The sequence below is a fragment of the Miniopterus schreibersii genome (genome assembly GCF_964146895.1).
Source record: "Miniopterus schreibersii genome assembly, chromosome: 15".
Lineage (NCBI taxonomy): Eukaryota > Metazoa > Chordata > Mammalia > Chiroptera > Miniopteridae > Miniopterus > Miniopterus schreibersii.
The window spans coordinates 23,693,535-23,716,285 of record NC_138115.1 but is presented as its reverse complement, the minus strand read 5'-3'; the positions used below and the strand labels follow the sequence as shown (position 1 = coordinate 23,716,285).

At 43.0% G+C, this 22,751-nt stretch overlaps 2 protein-coding genes across 4 annotated transcripts in view; one reads left to right on the top strand and one right to left on the bottom strand.

The window, feature by feature from the left end:
- NR2C2 (nuclear receptor subfamily 2 group C member 2) overlaps window positions 1-7,371 on the top strand; it is a 75,467-nt gene extending 68,096 nt beyond the window's left edge. The window contains exons 14-15 of one of the 3 annotated variants that reach the window (XR_014000396.1): window positions 945-1,201; window positions 5,989-7,371. Coding sequence is in view for 2 of the 3 variants with exons in the window: in XM_081160052.1 (XP_081016178.1) it covers window positions 945-1,119 (175 nt within the window). In the remaining variant the exon portion in view is untranslated. Of the gene's footprint in view, window positions 1-944; window positions 1,736-5,988 lie in introns of those variants that run through there. The other 2 variants (XM_081160052.1, XM_081160051.1) reach the window with 2 other exon arrangements.
- A 1,148-nt stretch (window positions 7,372-8,519) lies between these two features.
- Window positions 8,520-19,051, bottom strand: MRPS25 (mitochondrial ribosomal protein S25). Its single transcript, XM_081160060.1, has 4 exons — window positions 18,771-19,051; window positions 13,419-13,525; window positions 10,388-10,475; window positions 8,520-9,646 (listed from the first exon to the last, which is right to left on the bottom strand). Exons 1-4 carry the CDS (start codon window positions 18,902-18,904, stop codon window positions 9,454-9,456), a joined length of 522 nt encoding a protein of 173 aa, XP_081016186.1. The 5' UTR covers window positions 18,905-19,051; the 3' UTR covers window positions 8,520-9,453.
- Window positions 19,052-22,751: the final 3,700 nt, after the last annotated feature.

Here is a 22,751-nt window from a genome sequence, read left to right as displayed (position 1 = left end):
TCTGTTGATATTTTATATATTTACTTACAGAAATTTTTTGTGTGTAATTGGAATCAATATATAAAGGTTTGGTAACCTTTTTTTAAAATTTAATATTCAATTAGTATACATATGCTTCTTCATTTTCCGAGGCTGAGGAGATGCTGTAATTTAACATTTCCTACTGATGAGAATGTAGGGTTTTTTCCCAGATAGTGCGCACTGGCTGTAGAATGGCTTTAGACAGTGGCCCATGGCCTGTGACAAGGTCATAGTGTGCCCCCCCCCACCCAGGGTTTCTTGAAAAGAAAAACTTCAAAATTTTACTGTTTTATTTTAAATTATAATGCTAAATGAATACTGGAAATTAGGGCAATATAGAAAAAGTTTCAATATGTAAGATTACACCAAATCCCAATCCCAATACCCAGAGGCCAACCATTAGTATTGTGGTACACATCCTCCTGAGTACTATTTATGCATGTGCACACATAAATACACACAAGTGCAGTTGTGCTGTACTTGATGCTTCACAGCCTCCTTTCAAGTTTTTATTCAACTACATGTCATGGACTTCTTTCCTTATCATGAATATGGATCTTTATTGCCCTTTTTAATGGGTATGTATTGATCCATCATATGAAGACACCATATTTCTTTTAACGTGTTCTCTGTTGATAGATTAACCTTCCCCATTTTTCTTTTTGTTGAGGGTAGGGAGAGGTGTTATAAACAATGAAGGGAACATAATTTATACATACATCTTTGCACACACTTCTTTGATTTTTTTTCTCATGATAAACTCCTACAAGAGGAACTGGTAAAATCAGAAAAACAAGAGGTGGATAGTGGATAGATCTGTTGTTTGATTCAATTCTGAGCAAATAGAGCCCGTTGGAGCCTGTCCAGGACAAAGTCTGAAGGGCAGTGAACTCCCCTTTCTCTAACGACCCTCCCTCTTACAGATTGGCCCGGATTCTCGTCCGCCTGCCGGCACTCAGGCTGATGAGCTCCAACATAACAGAAGAACTTTTTTTTACTGGTCTCATTGGCAATGTTTCGATAGACAGCATAATCCCCTACATCCTCAAGATGGAGACAGCAGAGTACAATGGCCAGATCACCGGAGCCAGTCTATAGTGCACACCACACACCTGCTGAGGAGCAAAAGTGTCCTCCCGGGACCGCTCAGAGACAAAGAAAATGAAGTAGTAGTATTTTGGTATGTGCAAATATTTCCAGTATGTTCATCATTTCCTATCCGGTTCCTTCATATCTGTTAATCCCAGGCAATAGCAACTAAAAGACTAGTAGGATCCTTTCCTGCCATAAGGAATGTTTTAATGCCTTTTGATTAAGCAGCAGATTTTGGAACAATCTTTTAACTCAATTTATATTTAGAAATTCTCAAAGGGCAAAAAACAAAGTTTTATAATGTCAGAGACTAGTATAAAAACTAAAAGAACCTAAGAGAACAGTATGTGTGTGTATATGTTAAGAATGTCCTTGGAATTAATAGCTACTAATTACCAGGGTAATAATATTAGCACTTTCTAAGCACTTATCGACACGTAATGTTAGCAACATCTTGTCTGTGTGCAGGGCAAATGGAAAACTGTATACATCTTTTGCCGAAATGCTAATAATTTCTGTGAAAATGCAATAGGGTACAGGAGACAATCATTTACGTTTAAGAAAAGGCATCATTCCTAAATGTATGCACACTTTGGTGGTATTGAACTAAATTCCTGTGAGCAAATGAAAATGTGGCTTATCTGTAGCATGCGGAAAGTGGGAGTGTGCTAGCACAGTTGGTGGTGACCCAAACCAAAAGCTTCCTCAGTCATAGAACTGGTGCTTATCAGGTTCCCTGACCTCTGGTCCTGGTCTGTGATAGGCATCTGCAGGTTTCTCCAAACCTGGGGCGTCTTTGGATGGCTGGTTCTCAGAATTGGATTACAACCAGTCAGACATTAATTGCCAATTCCTGCAGCAATTGACAACATCCCCAAATCACCACTACCACCACTATGGCAGATGGAGCCTTCTGACCAAAAAGTGCAAGCTGGGCATTTTGAATCCTTGACAGTAGTACTTCCTGAATACAATCTGGGGGGGCTGTAGTTTTCAGATGGAGGAACGTGGCCTCCCTGGAATGTGAGGGCTCCCCTCTGGGGTTTCTACTCCCAGTGCCCCTTGAGAAGGGCCTGTGTTCCTGCAGTTCAGTACTACTATGGGGGTATGTGTACAGGATCTTGCTGCCTGGGTAGGGCAGTGGGGGTGAAGCTGAATGGAAGGGTTCTCTGTTGACCTTAAATTTTATCAGGGTTTTTCAGAATGTCTCCAGACTCGGCATCACTGTTGGCAAGTCTTTCAATGGTACTGGCCCACCGTGCACTTTGATTCCCCTAGGTGTGTGCCAGCAAACAAACCCTGGAGCATTTAGATGATGAATGCAGAAGCGGGCTGCCTGCTCCTTAAAAAAATAACCCTTAACCCAATTATCTTCTTTCTCGTAACTTGTAGCAACCATCATTTACAAGAACAGAATATGGTTATAAGAAAGTTCTGTCTAGAGAAGAGCACCCATAAATTCCCATGGATGTGAGTTGCAGTGGGCATTTCCTTTGGGAAAAGTGGTATGCCCAACACTGAGTCAAATACTTTGCATTTTCTTTTTGTGTAGCCCAGAAAATAAGAAACTATAATGTAAGATTAAGCTTGCATCTGTTAAATCTTTTGATCAGATGGTATCCAAAAAGATCCCAGTGCACTCCTTGCCTTCCAGGCACTCCCTGGTCTGGCTCGGGCCCTCGGTCAAGGTGGGCACTTAATGAGATGTGCATGGGTGTTGGGCAAGTTGGCCCATAGGCTTACGGCAAAATGGGATGCTTTATTCTGAAGTGTTAGCAGCACTTTATGAAAGTCATTAGTGAGAATTAAGTGGGGACAGTCTCTTCAATTCTAATTCCAGTTTGGATTTAATTGTTATTTATAGTTCATGCCTTGGAGAATAGTAATGGTGCCCATTATAAAATGATGGAAAGGATAATTTTACCAGCTTAAATTTTTGGCTTTCTAACTTTGAAGTGATATTTAAATTTCAAAATTGAAGACAAAAAACTGACCAAGACAATGGAGTTAGAGCAGGTCTGTATCATTTCTGCTTGTGAAGGGTTTTAGCCAAGGGCATTTTTGAAGCATGTTCATATATCTTACACAGTGAATTGTCCATTTTTCTCTTCTTTGATTTTTAAATGTAAGCGTGTCTATTGATCACAGAATGGCTCCCTCGAAATATATATTGTCACATCTTCCATTTTGGAGTTCTCAGTGTTGGTGAAAAGATCCACACTGGCCAGCTCCCTCATTCCCAGAGGCAGGCCCTGGGAGTCCTGATCTATTAGGCTTTTAGACTCTGGTTGCCTTAGGATATTGAGGCAGCTTAGGCAAGACCTAGGCTGCAGTCCTGACAAAGCCACTGTTTAGATATTTTGGGAAGAGAAGGCGATAACTAGCAGGACGACAGTGAACACTTACATAGGGAAGTGCCACACTCTTAGCAAGATAGCCCTTGAAAAAAGTCAGTTTAGCTTAGGAAGTTGCTGATTCTAACCTGGTCCTTTTCCTTGAGTCCCTTCACTGGTGATGGCTGGTTTCAGTGGACCATTTGGGGTTTGCACACTCCTTAGTTTCCCAGATCCTCTTGGCCTTACTCTGTAGTGGCCTGTTCCTTAAGGATCTGGTCCACACAACCTGAATTCTCGTTGCCCCAAATCATTTCAAGCTTTTTATAGCAGGCCTATTCCATCTCTTGTCAAACTGACTAAAAGTAGTAAGCTCAAGGTCAAGAATTATTTAAAGGGATCCCAAACAGATATTTGGGCTCAACTTCCACAAAGCTTTCAAACTCTAGATTTAGTGAAGTAGACCAGCCCTCTGCCTGCTGAATCTGAGTGAAATAAGGCAGGAGGATTCTTTGCCATTGTAACCTTTTCACACATACCCTTCTGCTGGCCTAGCCAGTCCTCCCCCGCAGTGAGGAGAGGTACACTGGCTACAGGAGGTGGGGACAGACATACACAGTCACTTTGTGATGAAGTGGGCTCTCTTCCGGTGGTATCTCAGATAATATTGGACAGTTATGTGTTGTTGAAATTTGTGGAGTTCCTTACATATAATCATAAAATAGGACAGGAAGAGACTTAGAAAAAGACCAAATTACTCATGCAAATAACTTTCCAAGTTATTCCTGGAAAGTATTTTTAAGGCAGTATGTTACCACCCTTCTAATTTGAGATTTTTGTGTGTTTATTGGGGATTACATTATTTATTGTCTAATCTCTATGGTTGGGATTCTTTTCTTGTTTGGGTTTTATATTTAATTTCAGGTATAGTCACTTGTAAGATATGTAATATCCCTCAAGAGGGATTTTCTAGCTTGTCATTGTCAGTATTAAATGTGGACTCTGTTTTGAGGCAGTTGCCACCAGTCATGGTGATAGCAATGGACATGTCTGCTCGGGGCTCCCCAAATGCAACTCACTCACTAGAGCTTGCTTAGCAGTTTTGCTTGTTTTGGGGACAGCCATAGCAGGGAGCCAAGAATTAGAAGGGCTCTGGCTGTATCTAGTGCTTTTATTCTGGGAAAACCACATCCTATCCTTGGGGGTAGTTTCCAGCAGAGCAGTCTCACTCCCTGCCTGCCCAGCAGCCCTTGGCTGTGGACCCAGGTTTAGTGACCTGGTTAGATTAGAGTCTGGAAGCACATGGCTGCCTTTCCAGTGGAAATGGCCTGATGTGCAGTGGGGCTATAGGTATCATTTCAACTCTTCTCTGAGCCCAGGTCATGAAAAGTGTCATCTGACATTCACCTTTATCTTGGGAGGTCAGTGCCCTTTAGATCCTGGAAAGGTCTGAGCAGGCAGGGCAAATGACCCATGCTTTTGTCCCATTTCCATTCCCTAGATTGTGTAGCTCTTTGAAAATATTTTAACTTTGATGTGAATTTGTAATTGAGACAGAATGGATTTGGGTCTCTTGTACACAGGGCTTTGGACCTCCCCGTGTGCCTCCCACCAGCGTTGCACAACTGCGTGTCCAGCCCTGAGCTCCCCTCAGCACATTGTGCGTGTACAGATTATAGACTTGTATGACTGAATGAATGTACATGTGTTTATATCTTCTATATATGTACAGTGTATATATATAGTGTGTGTGTGTACATAGATGTATATTATGTATACAGACATGTAGCCACGTATCCAAACTCTCCTTATGTTTTAAAGAGAATCTATAATAAGAGTTGCTAAAGTAAATTGATGTGGGTGTTCCAAGGTCCCTCAGCAGGGTGGATTTGCTGAGATTTTAACTCCATTTTCCTTTGGGTGAGTCTGGCTGGGAAAGGCCATGAAGTCAGAATCTCTACTTTGTACCAGGGAAAGTTACAGACAGAAAGGTCCTGACAGGATAGCATTGCTGTGTATTCTCTAGGGTGAGACAAGACCTAGGAAGCTGGAAGACTGTTCATCTTAATGTCCAAAAAACTAGGTGGGGATCTTTATCCTGGTTGCTGCACACTTCTTTATGGCCTAACTGGAAGGAACTTGGTAGCTTGAGCTGTTGGCCTTCCCAGAGACTCACTGTCCTGTGGTCAGTTTCAGAACGGTCTGTGTCAATGGGCCCTGGCTCCCAGTGTGGTAGCAATGTCCCTGCTCTGGACTTAAGTCAGTTGGCACTGCACTGTGACTAACAAATTCCCATCTCTCTAATGCCAGTTGGGGAAAAAAACCCATCTACTAAGTATTCTTTAAAAATAAGCATAATTGTTGTTGGCTAACTTTATGGCATATTTTAAGTTATAAATCTTAAATTACTTCAACTATAGCATGCGAATAAAAATCCACTGACTTTCTCTAAATTATGATTTTAAAATTTTAGATAAAAATTGTATTTTAACATGGATATGCATGCCCTTAAAGCTACAGATGCCAAATTTTCCTTGTCCAGGTCTACTCTGGTGAATTTTTCCCCTAAATCGGGCTTTAAACTGATACACGGCACTCGGGAGCCAGGCCTCAGCCCAGCTGTAGTTGCTCGTGGACCTGGTAAGCACAGGGGGCCTGACTGGTGGGAAGGTTGAAAGCTAGTCTGCTGAAAGAGATCACTGGATAACTGCAAAAACATAACGCACAGGTTGCTGCTTGTTTTTTGTTTTGTTTTTTTAATCTATTGAAATGTTAGAAAACATTTCATTAAGACCATAGTACTCAGTGCCTTTTGTGAGACTGGGCCATTCAGCCTCCAGCTTCCCCATCTGTGATGTAAAGAAGCTTCTGCTGCTTCACTGGCCTCCCAGCAGTGATTGTCACCTTTCCCATGTCCTTGCCTATTGTGACAATCACTATTGAAGGTAGCTTTCGGGTTCAAATAATACAAATGGAAGCTTGACAGTCTCTAAATGAATCTTTAAAATAATTTTCCTTTGGGGCTATGTGTATTAGCAGCAATCTGAAAATAAACTGAGTTTTAAAAAATATCTTGGGGTAAAGAATGTCTGAGATATTTTTAATGCCCAGCTATACTTTCTATTGAGCCAATAATTTGGGGGGGGTCTCAAAATGTATGCTATACACAATAGGGAAAAAGGGGTATAAAAAATAAATGCTGAAAAAATGCTCAGCAACATTTATCAATTGACAGACTGATAAAGCTTAATATTTGGGTAACATTTGGAAGTAGACTTTACATAAAAAATAAATGGCTTTTCTCTAGGAAAGTATAATCAGTTGTCATTTTAACAACCAGAGCATTCATGGACTCAAATGCTGCTGCCACATACAACTCAAGTGCTGGAATATTTTTCTATATCCTCCCAATTATCTTGTAAACCAGTGTTCAACTAGTTTTATAACTGAAAAGCTGCACATTTTTCATAGTACAAACCATAGTTTTTACCTGTAGTTTGGGACTGTTAAAATGTAGCTAAGTATTACCAGCCCTTTTAAAAGATGTCTGTTAAAGGAAAACTTGGGTGTTAGATTTTCTTGGGACCGTTTCTGTAACCTCTGCCTTCCCCAGTATAGAAAATATTGTTTATGCCATTACATTTTAATTCCAGGTTTAAAACCTGTTGAAAGCTATAGCTTGAAATCAGCTTTATGTGATGGCATTTAAAAAACAGCATGTTCTTTTTAAATTGAATTTTATATCTAATCAATGTCTTCAGTCTTGAAGAAGAATTTGCATTGTTGTGTTTGTATATAGAGTATTGCAGTGCATGAATTAGCTTTATGCATTTTATTAAATGCTGTTTCAATGTGGCATTATTGTTGTGGCTTAATACTACTACCTAAATGAGGTTTATACTATTAAAAGTTAATTAAAGACTAATGTGCATCTTGCTCATCCTTTTTCCTCACAATAGTAATAACAGTAATGGCCGACCACCAGCAGTCCCCGAGCGCCCTCCCCTGAACTGAGTAGGTGGTGAGGAAGCGCCCTAGTAGGCAGAACCCTATAGCTCTCACCTTACCTTAGCCTCGGCCAAGTGACTTAGTCCTGTCCATTTGATGGCCCACTGCACACTTATGTTTCTGGAACAGGGCTTGGGCTGCCAGACCTCACACACTGCCATCGCAGACACAGAGCCAGGCCTCAAACCAGAGGAGTCATATTCTTATAAGTTTCAGAATTCATCTGATCGCTCATTTTATAGGTGAGGATTCGAGGTCCAAAGTCAAGATTCTTGGCAGAACCCACTGGCAGCCAAATAGTTTTAAACGGCTTGGCCAGGTAGTACTCAAAGAACAAGGTTGGAAACCATCTGGCAAACATTGGTTATGCAAATAAAGTTAAGAAACATAATGTCAATCATAAAATCCTCATAGCAATCTTCTCTAATTTCTCCCATTTCTGTAAATTTTAAACCTATATTTTATCATTGTTGAAGTAGAAAATGGAAGACAACGGTTTAAAGACATAATGCCCCCAGTGGTGTTTATTTCCATGAATCATCTCCTGTCTATGAAATAGCCCCTGCAAACACTAACAGCAAGTGTGCTTTCCCTCAGGCACTGGGCATTAATGAAAGAGGGGTCACTAGCTTGGTTCAGGGCAGTCCTGGTTAGCTGCCTTTCTGGGCCCTGTGGACCATGGAGGGAAGGAATACTTCCATAAGGCGTTTTTGTCTCACCAGCTGTGGAGACAGACCAAAAGGAACAAACTCTCTGAAAAGGCCTAAAAGCCCAATAGAAAGCCCAGTCAGCAGGTTGAAGGCCATGCTGCAGTCAGCTAAGTAGGATTGTTAAAAGCGTGTCAGGAACTGAAACCAGCACCCGCATAAGGGATTAGAATGAAGGATAGATTTTTTTTTAGCCACCCTCCAAAATGGTGATGGGGAAGAGGGATTTTGAATTTCTATTGAACAAAACTGACATAAGCCTGCTGAGTTACACCTTCCCTTCCCTTCCCAATCCCCCCACAGCTATCACCCTGAACACAGGTCTGGTACAAAATCACAGTAAACCATAACTTGAACATCAAATGTAAAAAGAGCCAGGTTTCTCAATTTAATGGGATAATCTCCAACATTCAAATAAAACACATTCTCGTTTCACGACATTTTCCACAGCTACCTACCTCATGGAGTAATGCCCTTATTCCCATTTTACAGAGAATGTTAGGCCTTGACCAAGGCTCCCATTAGAGAGGAACTCAGACCTTAAACCTACTCTTCTAAGCCCACCTTCTTGCTACCTCCCATTGGGCAAAGTTTCCTGGTCTGTTTTTCCATGGGTCTGTAGTCCAGCTGGTCCTTTACTTTTGACCAAGAAAAACCTATTCTTAAAGTGACCCTAGAGGGCTTTGGTGTCTCCTAAGGGCTAAAACCAGCACAACTAAAGTGGCAGCAATATCAGTGTCCTAAGGAGGAAAGTACTACTAGGCAGGCCCTCAGGAAACCCCACACCCTCTTCCAAGCCTTAAATCAAGAACTGAACAAGCAAGAAAGTAAACTGAGGCAGCCTCCACAGCCAGGCTCCTCAGGAGGAAAGCGTCAGTTGACTAGTTTTCAAAGTGAGCACTGCACAAAGGGTTGCCCTGGGGTTTCTGAAGAAATACCCACAGAGCCTGAATGGAGGGGATATCCACACTGCCAGCCACAATTAGCTCCAACCAGACTCAACCACAGCAGCTCTTAATTCTCCAGAGCAGGGCCTGGAAGAGGCGTCGAAACCAGTGGAGACCAGGAAAAGGCCACAGGAACAAGATGGGAATGTCAACAGGCTGTGGCCTTACACCTTCCTGATCACAGAGTCCTGTCCCCATGCAAGCCTTCCTCCTTGTGCCTATCAGACTGGATACACACCATGCTGCTGGAATGATTAAGGAGCATTTTATTTTCAGAGTCTCTCTGGGGACAGAACCAGGGGCTTCCCTGTGGCCAAGGTAACCCTAGCCTACAGGCCTGGGGCCTTAGTCCTGGGCACTGGCTTTCAGAGTCGCTTTGTACTTCCCTGTCATCTCCTTGGGTAATGGCACCAAGGCCGGGCAGGGCACCTGCCCTTCCACCTCACAGATGCACTCCCGCAGGCAATACTTTCGAGGTCCAAAGTGGGCTGGGTGAGAAAGCTGCCTTTTCTCCTGCTCCTCTTGCTTGAGAGTTTCCCTGCCAAAGAGCACAGACAGCAACAAGGTGTCAGCATTGCTCTGAGCCTCTGTGAAGCACAGGACTTCTTGCAGTGAACCCCATCAGCCAGGGAGACCTGGATCTCCTGTCCCCTAACATGCTCCTCACTCCCTAAACCTCTCCCTCCCTCACCACAGGGAAAGCCTTCAGTGTGTGAGCAGTGTCAGGCCTAGGGGAGGAGGTCACTTGGAAAGCACACTTGCCCTAGGCCTGCAAAGGAATAGTCGGACTTCGACACATAGCTGAGAGGCAGCGCCATTTCTGACTCATCGGACAGTCAGGATAAAGGGGCCAGCAAATGCCTCCGTGTGCTTTCTCAAAGACATTCTTGGCTTCCCTCCCTGTTCCCCTTTCCTCCATGGAAAGAAAAGGGATGTCACAGCAGGCCCCGAGTTGGTCACCCACTGTATCCAAGCTGGGACATGTTTCTGGCCACACAGGGCAAGTGGGAACTGACCCCAGGAGGGAGTGATGACCTTTATCCCCACTTCACAGTGGAGGGAGTTACAGCTCAACAGAGGCTCAGTGACTTACAGTTACACATCAGGTGAGCAGCAAAGCCAGACAGAACGTCCTCTCCAGCCCACACTCTGGAGCGTGTCTGGCTCGCTGCCAGAGAGCCTGCCCTCTTGACACCCTTCCCAGCACATCCCTTTCCTCTCTCTCGAAGTCTCCGGACTAAGGCATTTGCCCCCCTCCAGGTCAACCCCAGCAACTCACTCATTCTTCCCCAGGATCTTTCTGATGTGCTCCATGATTTCTTTATTGCTCTTGGTCTCTACATCCACGAGAACCTGCTCACCAGAATCTGAAAAAAGTAAAAGGGGGTGGGGCTGAGAACTTGGAAGAGCGCTCCTCAATCTCAAGTGGTAGTGACTTGGGATTTGCTGTTAGTGGAGAAGTATTTTAACAGTAAAGTAAATATATTTATTTACATAACCCACAATATATTACCCTTCCTTTTTCCATATTTCTTTAGACATGAGCAGACATAAACTTTAGGCATGTACAGAAGCATACTATGTTAACAGGAAAATTTCATGTTCATGGATAGAAAGGTTCAAAGTCATTAACTTGGCAATCCTCCCCAAACTGGTCTACAAATTCAGTGCAGTCCCTATCAAAATCCCAGCAGGCATTTTGTGTAGAAACTGACAAGCCTAAAATTCATGCAAAACAATTTTTAAAAACAAGAAAATGGAAGGATGTTCATTTTCCAATTTCAAATTTACTATAAGCTACAGTTATCAAGTCATGTGGTACTAGCTTAAAAACAGACTACAGAGTAATGGAACAGAAATGGGTCCAGAAATAAACCGTTACATTTATGGTCGATTGATTTTTAGCAAAGATGCCAAAACAATTCAGTGAGGAAAGATAGTCTTTTAAACAAATGGGACAACTGAATATCCACGTGCAAATAAATGAATTTAGACCTTTATTCCCAACATTAAAAAAAGAACAACAAAAATTCAAAATGGACCAGAGACCTAAACGTAAGAGCTTAAACTTCTATAAAACTTTGGAAATGGAAAATCTTTATAACCTAGGCAAAAATACGACATCAAAAACATGATTCATAGAGAAAAATATGATAAACTGAATTTAAAAGTCAAAACTTTTGTTCTTCGCCCGGCCGGGCATGGCCCAGCGGTTGAGCGTCGACCTAGGATCCAGGCGATCGGGGTGCAATTCCCGGTCAGGGCACATGCCCGGGTTGTGGGCTCAATCAACGACTCTCTCATCATTGATGTTCCTGTCTCTCTCTCCCTTTCCTTTCCTCTCCCTGAAATCAATAAAGATGTATTATTTAAAAAAAAACAAACTTTTGTTCTTCAAAAGGCACCATAAGCCACAGACTGGCAGATAATGTACACAGTACATATATCTGATAAAGGACTTGTATCTCAACTATATAAAGAACTCTCAAAACTCAAGAAAATCCAACTAAAATATGAGCAAAATATTTGAATGAACAACCAAAATTAGTCATTAGGAAAATGAGAAAATTAAAACCACAATGAGGTATTAGCATGGCTGGCTAAAATTTTTTTAAATGGACAATACCAAGTGCTAGTGAGGATGCAGAGTAACGGGAACTTTTCTACACTACTGGTAAATGTAAAACATTACAGCCAATTTAGCCAGTGAATCAAGACAAAAAAAAGAAAAGGAAGAAAAAGACTGGGAAGGAAGAAACAAAACAGTATTTGCAGATGACATAATTGTGTATGTAAAAAATTCTAAGGAATTTAGAAAATAAAACTGTAAGAAAGAAATGGATTTATAGCAAGGTTGCAAGACACAATCCATATACAAAAATCAACTGTACAAGCCAAAAAACTGGAAAATGAAGTATTTAAAAATACCATTTACAACAGTCACAAAACATACTCAATATTGTTAAAATGTCCATTCTCAAAATTATCTATAATTCCAATAAAAATCCCAGCAAGCTTTTTTCTAGAAACTGGCAAATTTGAACGTTTATATGGAACCCAGTCAGTATGGCTCAGTGATTGAGCATTAAGACTCATAAACCAGGAGGTCACGGTTCGATTCCCAGTCAGGGCACATGCCTGGGTTGCAGGCTCAATCCCCAGTAGCAGGCGTACAGGAGGCAACCGATCAATGATTCTCTCTCCCTCTTCTGCCTTCTCTCTGATTCAATAATAGAAAAACACATATTTTAAAGTTTGTATGAAAATGCAAAGAACCTAGACTAGCCAAAGTAACTTGGGAAAAAGGAGGAGAAGAAAAAAGTTGGATTTATACTACCTGACCTTAACACTTACAAAGCCACAAAAACCAAGACAGTGCCGTATCAGTCTAAGCACAGACAGACCCATGAGAGAGAATGAAGAGTTCAGAAATAGGGGGTCAAGTGATTCTTTTGTGTGTGGTAAAATACACAACATAAAATTCACTATCTTAATCATTTTACAGTGTGTAATTTGGCGGTTTGGGGTACATTCAAAATGTAAAACTAACACCATGATCTAGTTCCAGAACTTTCTCCTCACCCCAAACAGAAACCCTTTTACCAATTAAGCAGTCCCTTCCTACTCCCCATACCCTCCCACCCTGATTTCAGTCTATAATGGACTTCTAAACTACAGAGCTGTAAGATAAGAAATTTGTGTTGTTTTAAACCACGAAGTCTGTGGTAATTTGTTACAGCAGCCACAGGAAACTAATGCAAATAAACAACAATTTGAGTGATTCTCAAACCCTGCTGCCTGGAGGGTGAAATGGCTCAATCATTTTGGAAACCTGTTTGGCAGTTCCTAAGAACATTACACATCTATTCTGTGTCCCAGCAATCCCATCCTGAGGCACAGGCTCTGAAAAGCTGAGCACCTACAAAGACAACTTGTGTGAGGAGGTACTGCCGAGTACCTTATCTCAGGAGCCAAAAACTGGAAACAACCTTTCACAGCCAGGGAGGCCCGCCACTCAAAGCTCCCTTCGAGGAAGCCCTCCTGTAAGGAGGAGCCAGCTGAAAGCCCAGCTGCTATGTTTTTGGGATCCACTACAGCAGCACCAGAGACAAGCCCAGGCTCTCCCTGGCTTAGGTCTAGGATCTGGCCATCTCCGCCCTAAGCAGAGCTACAATTTCCCACTGGGCTGGCCCACACTTCCTAAGAGCTCCATCATCATCTAAGGTGCCTTCTGTCCAGACCTCCTTCCTTCTCCCTCTCCTTTTAGAGATGACAGTCCTGGAACACAGCAGAGGGGACCCCGCACTCACCTAAATAGAATCGAAGAAAGGGTGATGGTGTCATGTTCTTAAACATCATGATCTGCACCCAAGGGTTTTTGTATTGGATCTGAGGTATGTTGAAAAATACAAATTTCCTGCAAAGGAGAAAAAATTAAACCATGAAACAAGAGTTAACCTAAAATTCTGCATACCTAGGTATTTATTTTTCAAGGGAAAAGGTCCAGAACTTTCATGAGATTCTCAGAAGACCCTGCCCCCCAAAAAGGCTGAGAAAAGCAGCTTTCAGGAATGTGTGTGTTCTCTGAGTGTGGGTGTTCAGACTCCTGGTTTGTCATCTGAGGGAAAAGAAATCTACATCCGATCTCACACTAAGCTAAACTCCCCAAAGCAGAAGTATAAATGTAAAAATGGAACTATGGAATATCCTTGATCTTTATTTGAATGGTGGTTTCATAGGTGTATTCATGTGTGTACTTCATGTAGATTATACCAAAATTTTAAAATATATAAAAACAAACATGGATAATATTTTTACAATCTAGAAGTGGAAAAACCTTTAAACTTAGAAGGTTTAAAATATAAGTAACTATGTTAAAACTTCTGAGGCCCTGGCCGGGTAGCTCAGTTGGTTAGAGCATCGTCCTTATAAGCCAAGTTTGTGGGTTTGATCCCTGGTCAGGGCACATATAGGAATCAACCAATGAATGCATAAACAAGTGGAACAACAAATCAATCAATTAATCAATCAATCAATCTCTTCCTCGAGACACCAGTCTCTCTCTCAAAAAAAATCAACAAATACAAATTTAAAAAAACAAAACAAAAAACTTTTGCATGGCAAAATTTACCAAAAATAAAATCATTCACCAAACCAAAGGAAAAACATTTGTAAAACACAAAAGGCTAATTCCCTTGTGATAGTTTTACCCATCTTAAGATTTACAGTTCAACAAGAACAAAAGGCAAAGACCACAAATACGCAGATAGCCCAAATAGCCTATCAGCACGTAAAGAGATTATCACTATCTTCCCAATAGTCATGTAGATCAAAATATAATTGTTTTTCACTTCTTAGATTGCTAAAGATTTTTTTTTAAGTTACAGAAATTCCCTAGCCAGGTAGCTCAGTTAGTTGGAGCGTCATCCCATACACCAAAAGGTTGCGGGTTGGATTCCCACTGGGGGCACATACCTAGGTTGCGGATTCGATCCCTACTTGGGGCGCGTACTGGGGGCAGCCAATCGATGTTTCTCACATCCATATTTCTCTCCCACCCTTCCTCTTTCTCTAAATCAATAAAGCGTATCCTTGAGTGAGGATTAAAAAAATTAAAAGTTACAGAAGTGAGGAAACATTTCCTTCAGAGTATAAATTGGTTTAGCCTAAAGGTAAGTTTGGAACCAGCAAAATTTTAAAAGCATAGATCATAACTCTACTTCTACTTTTAGATATTTTCACATTTTAATGCAAAGATGTATGGGTTTACTACAGCATTATTAGTTACAGCAGAGGAACAGAAACAACTTAAATGCCCCTCACAGAGATCTGATTAGATCGTTACAGTACTACTGTATATTTGGATCCCTCTCCATCTGCTCTCCACCCTGAATGGCTACCTATGTGGGCTATGGAAATGGGATTCCTTGCCCTCTGGATTCTGTAGCATTTGGCCAACAGGAAGCACTCACCAAAGACTGGAAAGAGGGAGTAGAGTCAAGGTGTTTATTTCCCTGGCTTATCCCCTGGCTAAGTCCCAAGCAAGGCAGCCCTCTCCAACTCCCCCTCACTTCTGCAAGTCTAGACCTGGAGTCTTGCACTATTCCCTGTGGTTTCTTTTCCCCAATCCTCCCCACACCTTTGTAAATAGTTCCTTAATTAAAGGCTCCCGAAATCTGAATTTTTTTATTTTTTATCTTTTATTGATCTTAGGGAGGGAGAGAGGGAGAGAGAAACATCAATCAGTTGCCTCCTGTACAATGACCGGGGATGGAACCTGAAACCTAGGTATGTGTCCTGACAGGGAATCGAGCCCACAACCTTCTAGTGCATAGGACGATGCTCCAACCAACTGAACCACACTGGCCAGGGCCCAAATGATCTGAATTTAAATGCTCCCTTGGCACCCTGCCCCATGCACCAGAGGACAGAAAGGTATGAGTGGTACAAAGGACAGAAGCACAGTCGCCCAACTTCCCAGCTGCGTGACCCAGGGCAAGTTAGTGCTCTGTGCTCCAATGTTTATGCCAAGGAGATGGCAATGCAAAACAAGCAGTCCAGATTGGAGCTTGATGTCTATTTTCAAGAAGATAAAATTGACAGAATCAACAGAAAGCCTGGCTGTGTGACTGTTTAGTTGGGGAGACTTCCAAAATTGGGGCAGAATCTGAGTTGAAACAAAAGAAAAACAATGACAATTATTAATTCCAGGGAAAACAAAAACCTCTGCAAAATGAAAAAGGACAAATAATCATGGTACTCTGTTTGGCTCAACTGTGTATAGTGTTCACAGAATCATATTAATTTAAACACTGAATAGTCTATCCACAATTCTGAAATGAATATATTGGGGGGGTCGGGTAGTAGACATGTGCTGAGGGTAGGGAATGGCAATGGTAGTGAAAGAGCTAAAGCCTCATCCTCCTTAGTACGTACTAGGTAACGTCTAAAGCTAAGAAAGTACTAAGTAGCTCTCTAAGTTATTTAACTATATGGAGGTAAAACTCTAAATGGTTCACACTGAAAGTTGTTGCCCCTAGGGGAGGAAGTGGAAGTAGGGTGCTACTTATAAGCCTTGTAGACCAGGACAGCACACAGGGCTAGACACTCAAAGGCTGAATTTACCTTCCTGGGCCTAAGCTCAATTCCCATCCCACACCAGAGTATCCCAACATCACAGAGCTTTGTACAAATAAACCAAGAATACCCGTGTAGGAATTTTTCACACCTAAAACTACTAAGACAAAGATCCAACAGGGTCTTTAAATGGTTCTTGCTGAAGCATGGGCGGAAAGTTAATAAGTAACTGTTACTTATTTTTTAAAATATATCTTTATTGATTTCAGAGAGAGGAAGGGAGAGGGAGAACAGAAACATCAATGATGAGAGTCACTGACTGGCTGCCTTCTGCACGCCCCCTACTGGGGATCGAGCCCACAACCCGGGCATGTGCCCTGACGGGAAATCGAACTGCAGTCTCCTGGATCATAGGTCGATGCTCAACTGCTGAGCCACACCAGACCTGGCACAGTAGGTAACTTTTAACTGCTGTATATGCCAGACACCTTACTAGGCACTTTATTCTCGAATTCTCACAGCTAGGAAAGTAGGGTTTTACAACTTAAGGAGGTCAGAAAAATTAAGTAAACTGTCCTAGGTGAACAACTAGTAAGTGAAAGAACCAGGGCTGTGATTAGTGTCTGGACTTCTTCCACACTGTTCTCCCATTATCAAATTATCCAATCCACCTAAATCCTGAGGCTCAGGGCTAGACACAGAACTCCTTAAACGCTAGCAGCTGTTACTTCTCTTACTGCTTCTTAAAGGCAAGAACACCTGGCACAAGTGAGTAGGGACTTAGTCCTCGGGCACTAAACAAGGTAGCTCCCCATACACCCAGCACATAGCCCAAGAGTAATGGCTACCCCAGGGCTGCAGTACTGGCCACTAGCACTTGGAATGGAGGGACAGCCGAAAAGCAGAGGTCACACAAGCAAAGGCCCATGGGACTAGAAAGTGCAAGTCAGGCAGGTTCAAACCCAAGGGCACGAAATCCCAAAAAGGGCACATGTGGGAAAGGCAGCCCTTACCACTAGGAACAAGAAACACATGATGGCTGTTTGTATCCTATTTACTTAGAGGGTATTAAAATACTTGAGCAGCTGAGAATAGGGCTTGCAGGCCTATTTTGATTAGCTGGCCATTTAAATACCAGAAATTTACATAAAAATCTGAACTTCTGGCTTCTTGACAAATCTGAAATTCTCCTGGAGCAGACATAGCTAAGATGTAGGTCAAGCAGTGAATGCCCCTTGAGGCAGGGCATGTTTTTCCAATTCACCCAGGCCCATCCAGCCTGCCTCCCTCCTGTCTGGTACCTGCCTGGCCTCTGCCCTGTGATTCCTGATGTGCATATGTGCGGTGGGTTATGAAGGGTGCCCATTCACCACCAAAACCAACTCTTCCAGGAAGCCTTCATCCTTGTTGATCCCATGTAAGCAGGTCCAAGGTCTTGGGTTCATCTATGGAGCGCAAACGGCTAAGAGGTAGCTTATGGCTATCCCGGACAGCCGTGCAGTGAAGGCCCCTCTCCACTGGGGACCACCCTTCACAGGGAGTTGCTCTTATGCCCCATTCTGACCCATTCCACAGACCCAATCTCTAAGTTTCTGCAGGACAGGACTTTTTTCTTAGTCACTGCTGAATTCCCAGCACACAACACAGGGCAGGGCCTAGCATTCTGCAGGCATTCAATAAATTTATACTTAATACCAGAAAAGCCCAAAACACGGCTGTTGCCTCAAAGTTCAATTCAAACCTTTCACTTGCAAGCTTCCATTCAATGAGTCCCTACTCTACCCTGGGGGCTGAAAACCATTATGGCGTTTTGTTGTGTGTGGTTGGTGGTGGGGTTTTTTAGATGGGGGGGGGGGGACAGGACTGACTACATACACAGCTGACTAGTCAATTATAACGGTGAGGAGTCCTGCAAAACAAGAACTTTCAGAGCCACCATTCACTGGCTCTGATACTTTGGACAAGCAAGTTACCTAACTTCTCTGTGCTTTTCCTCAACTCCAGAGTGGGGATAACAATGGGGTTTCTGTACAGACCAAATGAAGAGAATACACGAGCATTCAGAACCCTGCTGCACATACAAGAACTCAGTAAAGGCCAGCAGCTGTTACTTCTCTCATTGCATCCCCACCTCGGCCCTGGGGCATTGGCATCATCCCCATTCGGGACACTGAGGAGGTGCAACTCGCCCAAAGCCAGGAGCAGGTGGAAAAGGGACCCGAACAAGGTCTGTCGCCCCTGGGCTGGGCTCCACCCAGGCCGCCTGCCGCCCCTCCCCACTGCTGGCCTGGGGTGCACAGGTGGTTAAGGAAGCTGTGGCCTCCCGGGGTTAGCCTTGTCCTCTACCCCGGAGGAAAGAGGGAGCCCTTGTCCTGCTCCCCCACCTCAGCCTGCACGGCGTGGCCCAGCTTTCCGCTTCTCCTTTGGAACCTGGAGCAAGCGGCTCCAGTCTCCAATTCTGTAAAATGCGGGCACTAGCACCAACCTCGGGGGGCCAGCCCCAGAATAAAGCGCAGCCCCAAGTCTCCACGTTACTAGCACGTTGTTACAATCACCGGGGGCGGCCTCACAGGGCTCGGACTGACCTGGCGCCTTCGCCCAGCTCCCCATGCGTGTTGTAGTTCACAGTCATGACCTTCACCGAGTCCTTGAACACCACGTTCCCCTGGCCCAGGTACTGCAGGGTACGGCGGATCGGGAAGCGGCCCTTCATAGGCATGGCGGCGATGGCCCTGCCGCGAAGCGAGCGGCGGAGAGAGACCAGAGCAGCAGACGCCGGTGCCGCCGGGGCACCTAGCGCCGCTTCTCCTCCGCGGTTTCCACTTCCCGCGCAGACTCACAGGAGACTCCTCCCGGCGGCCAGCGCGGGTGCCGCAGGGCAGCCTGGAACTTGTAGTCCTGGCTAACGGCGCTTTGAGACCCGGCTTGAGGTGCGAGCATGAACACCTTCACTTTGGAGCACTCTCCTCCTCATTTTTCTATGTATTCGTCTTCTCCCCCACAAGGGAAAATATTTTTAAATAGGATCAAACCCAATCATTCAGACAAAATTACAGCAGAAAATAAATCAGGAGAGCTGAGTTCCAATACAAAGTAGGGGAATAACTTTCTAGTCAACCTTAAATAAATACGTTTTTCTCAAGTTCTCCAGTTTCAAAATGAAAGGCTCGAACTGTGCAATTTCTAACATTGACTGAAAAAACTGACTTGCAAAAGAAAAATTAAACTTTGGGTATACCTCTTCCAGATTTGGCCACTTAACAGCTCTGGACCTCAAATTTTTTTATAAGCAAAATGTTGATGAGATGCATTTCCGAAGTACTACTGTTATTTTTATTTCGCCTTCACTTTTGAAGGGTAATTTTGTCAGATATAGGACTCTAGGTTCATGGAGGGTTTTCTTTCAACACTTAAATTTTTCACTCCACTGTCTTCTTGCATGGTTTCTGACCAGTAGTCAGCTGTAATTATGTTTCTTTATAGGTAAGATAGTTTTCCTTCTGGCTTCTTTCAAGATTTTCTCTGTCTTCGGTTTTTGCAGTTCTAATAAGATATACGTAGGTGTAGGTTTTAGGTATTTATGCTGCTTGGTATCCTCTGAGCTTCCTGGATCTGTGGTTTGGTGACTCATTAATTTTGGTAAGTTCTTAGCTATTATTGTTTGAAATATTTCTTCATTCTTTTTTTTCCTCCTTCTGGTATTCCAAGTGTCCCAGAGTTCTTGGATGTTCTTTTTTTGTTTATTTTCTTTTGCACTTAAGTAGGAAAATTTCTGTTGACCTATATCTTCAAGCTCAGATTCTTTCCTTAGCTGTGTCCAGTTTACTGATGAGCCCATCAGAGGCATTCATTGGAGTTTTTTTTATTTCCAACATTTCCTTTTGATTAGTTCTTAGAGTTTCCTTCTCTGCTTACATTACCTATCTGTTGGCATATTATTTATCATTAGACTCCTTAACATAATGTTATTTTAAGTTCCCTAATAACTCCAACATCTGTGTCATATCTGAATCTGATTCTGATACTTTGTCTCATTAGACTGGTGTTTTATTTCCATGCCTTTTTTTAGCATCCTTGTCATTTTTGTTGTAAGTCAGACAATATTGCCGTATTAATAGGAACTAAGGTTAAAAAAAAAAAAAGGCCTCCATATGTGAATTTATGATAATCTGTCTAGCAGTTGAGCTGTTTAATGTTTGCTGTAACTGTAGGTGCCAGAGACTTCAAATTCCTCTAGTGTCTTTACCACCCCTCACGACTTTGGGCTTCCTTAGATATCCTCCTCAGAGAGTTTGTATTTTGTAGCTCTTTTAGCTGTAACTCACTGCTATTACTGGAGCCCTGTTGGTGTGTGGGGAAAGAGGAAATCAGTCTATCATCTGATGATAAAATCTCAGTATTTTAGTGGGCCTGTGCCCCTGGGCTATGACCTTTGTGTTTGTTATCCCCCTCTGATGTTATAAAGTAGTAAAAAACCTGTTTGGCCTTTGTTCCTGGTTCCTCTTCAGAGCTCCTAAAAGCCTGATTTTCTTAATGAGATAGGAGCATCTTTCGTCATAATCTCTGGGTTTTGTCCCTATTCCTGAAATGACTCGGGGAGAGATAAAAGTGAAAGGAGCATCTTTTATTACTCATAACAATCTCCGGTTCAACCACACCAGTTCACGCAACTTGGGACTTTTGGAAAGCCCCAAGGGATGGGGCTGGTTGCCAGAACCATGTGATTAGAGGATTGGAACTTTCAGCCCTATGTCGCCACCAACTTCTGACTTCCAGGGAGGAAAGAGGAGTTGGAGGTTAAGTTACTCACTAAGGACCAATGATTTACTCAATCATGCCTATGTAATGAAGCTTCCATTAAAATAAAACAAAAAACAAACCCTAACTGAAGGGCTTGGGAGAGCTTCCGGGTTCGTGAACACAAGGTGCTGGGAGAGTGGTATGCCCAGGGAAGGCATGAAAGCTCTGTATCCTTTCTCCCATAGTGGGAACCCCCAATTTATAGCCAGTGGGCCAGAAGTACCAGGGGCCCACACTTACAAATGGGATCTGAAGTGGGAGCAGTCTTGTGGGACTGAGCCCTTAATGTGTGGGGTCTGACAATAACTCCAGGTAGATAGGGTCAGAATTGAATTAAATTGTAGGACACCCAGCTGGTGTCAAAGAATTGGTCAGTGTAGGAAAAAGCCCACATATACATTTAATGTCAGAAGTGTTATTAGTAGAATTTATAGAAAAGCAAGAGTTTTTTTTTATCTTTTCCTTACTTAGTAAGACAGGAAAGCTAGAGGGGGATGGAGTGGGTGAAATGTCCTTTCCCCAGGCAGGATTAGATCTGGTAAGGTCTTTTCCTTTGTGGAATGCTGAGTTTATTTTACAATGGTTACTCTTCTTCCTTTGTCAGAGCCACCACGGGATCTTTCTCAGCTCTTAACTGTGAAAACCTGGAGGTAAAACCCATGAAAGTGTGGGATCTCCCTTAAGCTGTGGCCCCCAGTAGTTTCTCACTCTCATGCTAGTCCACACTCTGCATGCAGCAATTCATCAAAATATTCCTAACAGCTACAGGTTCCACTGACTTCTGCTCCAAGTAAGCAGACCTTGGCTGTGACTCTCTGAACTTACTTACCTCTTTCCAGATTTTGGGGTAGCCCTGCAAACTCAGTTCTCTGATGGGTCCAAGAAAAGTTACTCATTTTCAGTTTTTCCAGCTTTTTGTTATAAGGACAGGAGTGACAACTTCTAAACTTTGTGATGAAACCAGAAGTTTGTGATGAAGTATTTTTTAAACTGTGAGAGTTTTAGGCAGAAGAGCTTTTGATCTTAAAGTCCACAGGAGGGGCTTCCTATGGATGAAATACCCGATCACACGTTAGAAACATGAGTGTCCATATACATAGCAGGTCAGGGCAGTTTGGGTTTTGGAGTCAGACAGACCTGGGCTGGAATCCCAGTGATACAACCCTGAGCCTGCTTAATTTCACAGCACTCATTTTTTCATCTGTAAACAGGTTGTTGGGAAGATTAAAAATGAGGTAATCCATGCATAATACTTAGCATTCTGTCTGGCCCACAGTGAGCACTAAATATTATCTCCTCTTGGCTCAGTAATCTACACAGGTCCTAGAAAGTTGTTTCAAAGGCTCAAGTGATGTCAATATCAGAAACCCATTCAGCAGCTCCTAACCTGCCATTCCTGCCGCCTTTGGGCCAGACACAATGCTTGAGCACTCCCACTGTGCCTGACCCAGATCAAACCCTCCTTGCTACTTAGAGCAAAGTGGGTCAGGCAGGCCAGGCTTTAAATCCTCATTCCACCACTGACTAGCAGCGTGACCCCAGCCAGGCTGCTTTCAACCTGTTTCTTCAGTCAGATGAATACCTGAGTAAGTGCCTCACAGGCCTACTAGAAGAGCTAAATGAAGAATGTGTGAAGATGTAGCAGTGCCTGGCACAAATGACAGCCAAAAGTTTCCTCAGCCTTGCCTGGCAGGTTTCTTCCAGTGTGAAATGGGGATAATAGGATTGCAAATGGTGTTACACTATGCTTGTGTAAAACGGTGCAT

What these genes read in the sequence shown, in the direction of transcription:
- MRPS25 (XM_081160060.1), bottom strand. Translation starts at nt 18,904, where the DNA reads ATGCCTATGAAGGGCCGCTTCCCGATCCGCCGTACCCTGCAGTACCTG. An exon ending in GAGCTGGGCGAAGGCGCCAG is followed by an intron (nt 13,526 to 18,770) that starts GTCAGTCCGAGC and finishes TCTCCTTTGCAG; the next exon opens with GAAATTTGTATTTTTCAACA. An exon ending in CTTTCTTCGATTCTATTTAG is followed by an intron (nt 10,476 to 13,418) that starts GTGAGTGCGGGG and finishes TACTTTTTTCAG; the next exon opens with ATTCTGGTGAGCAGGTTCTC.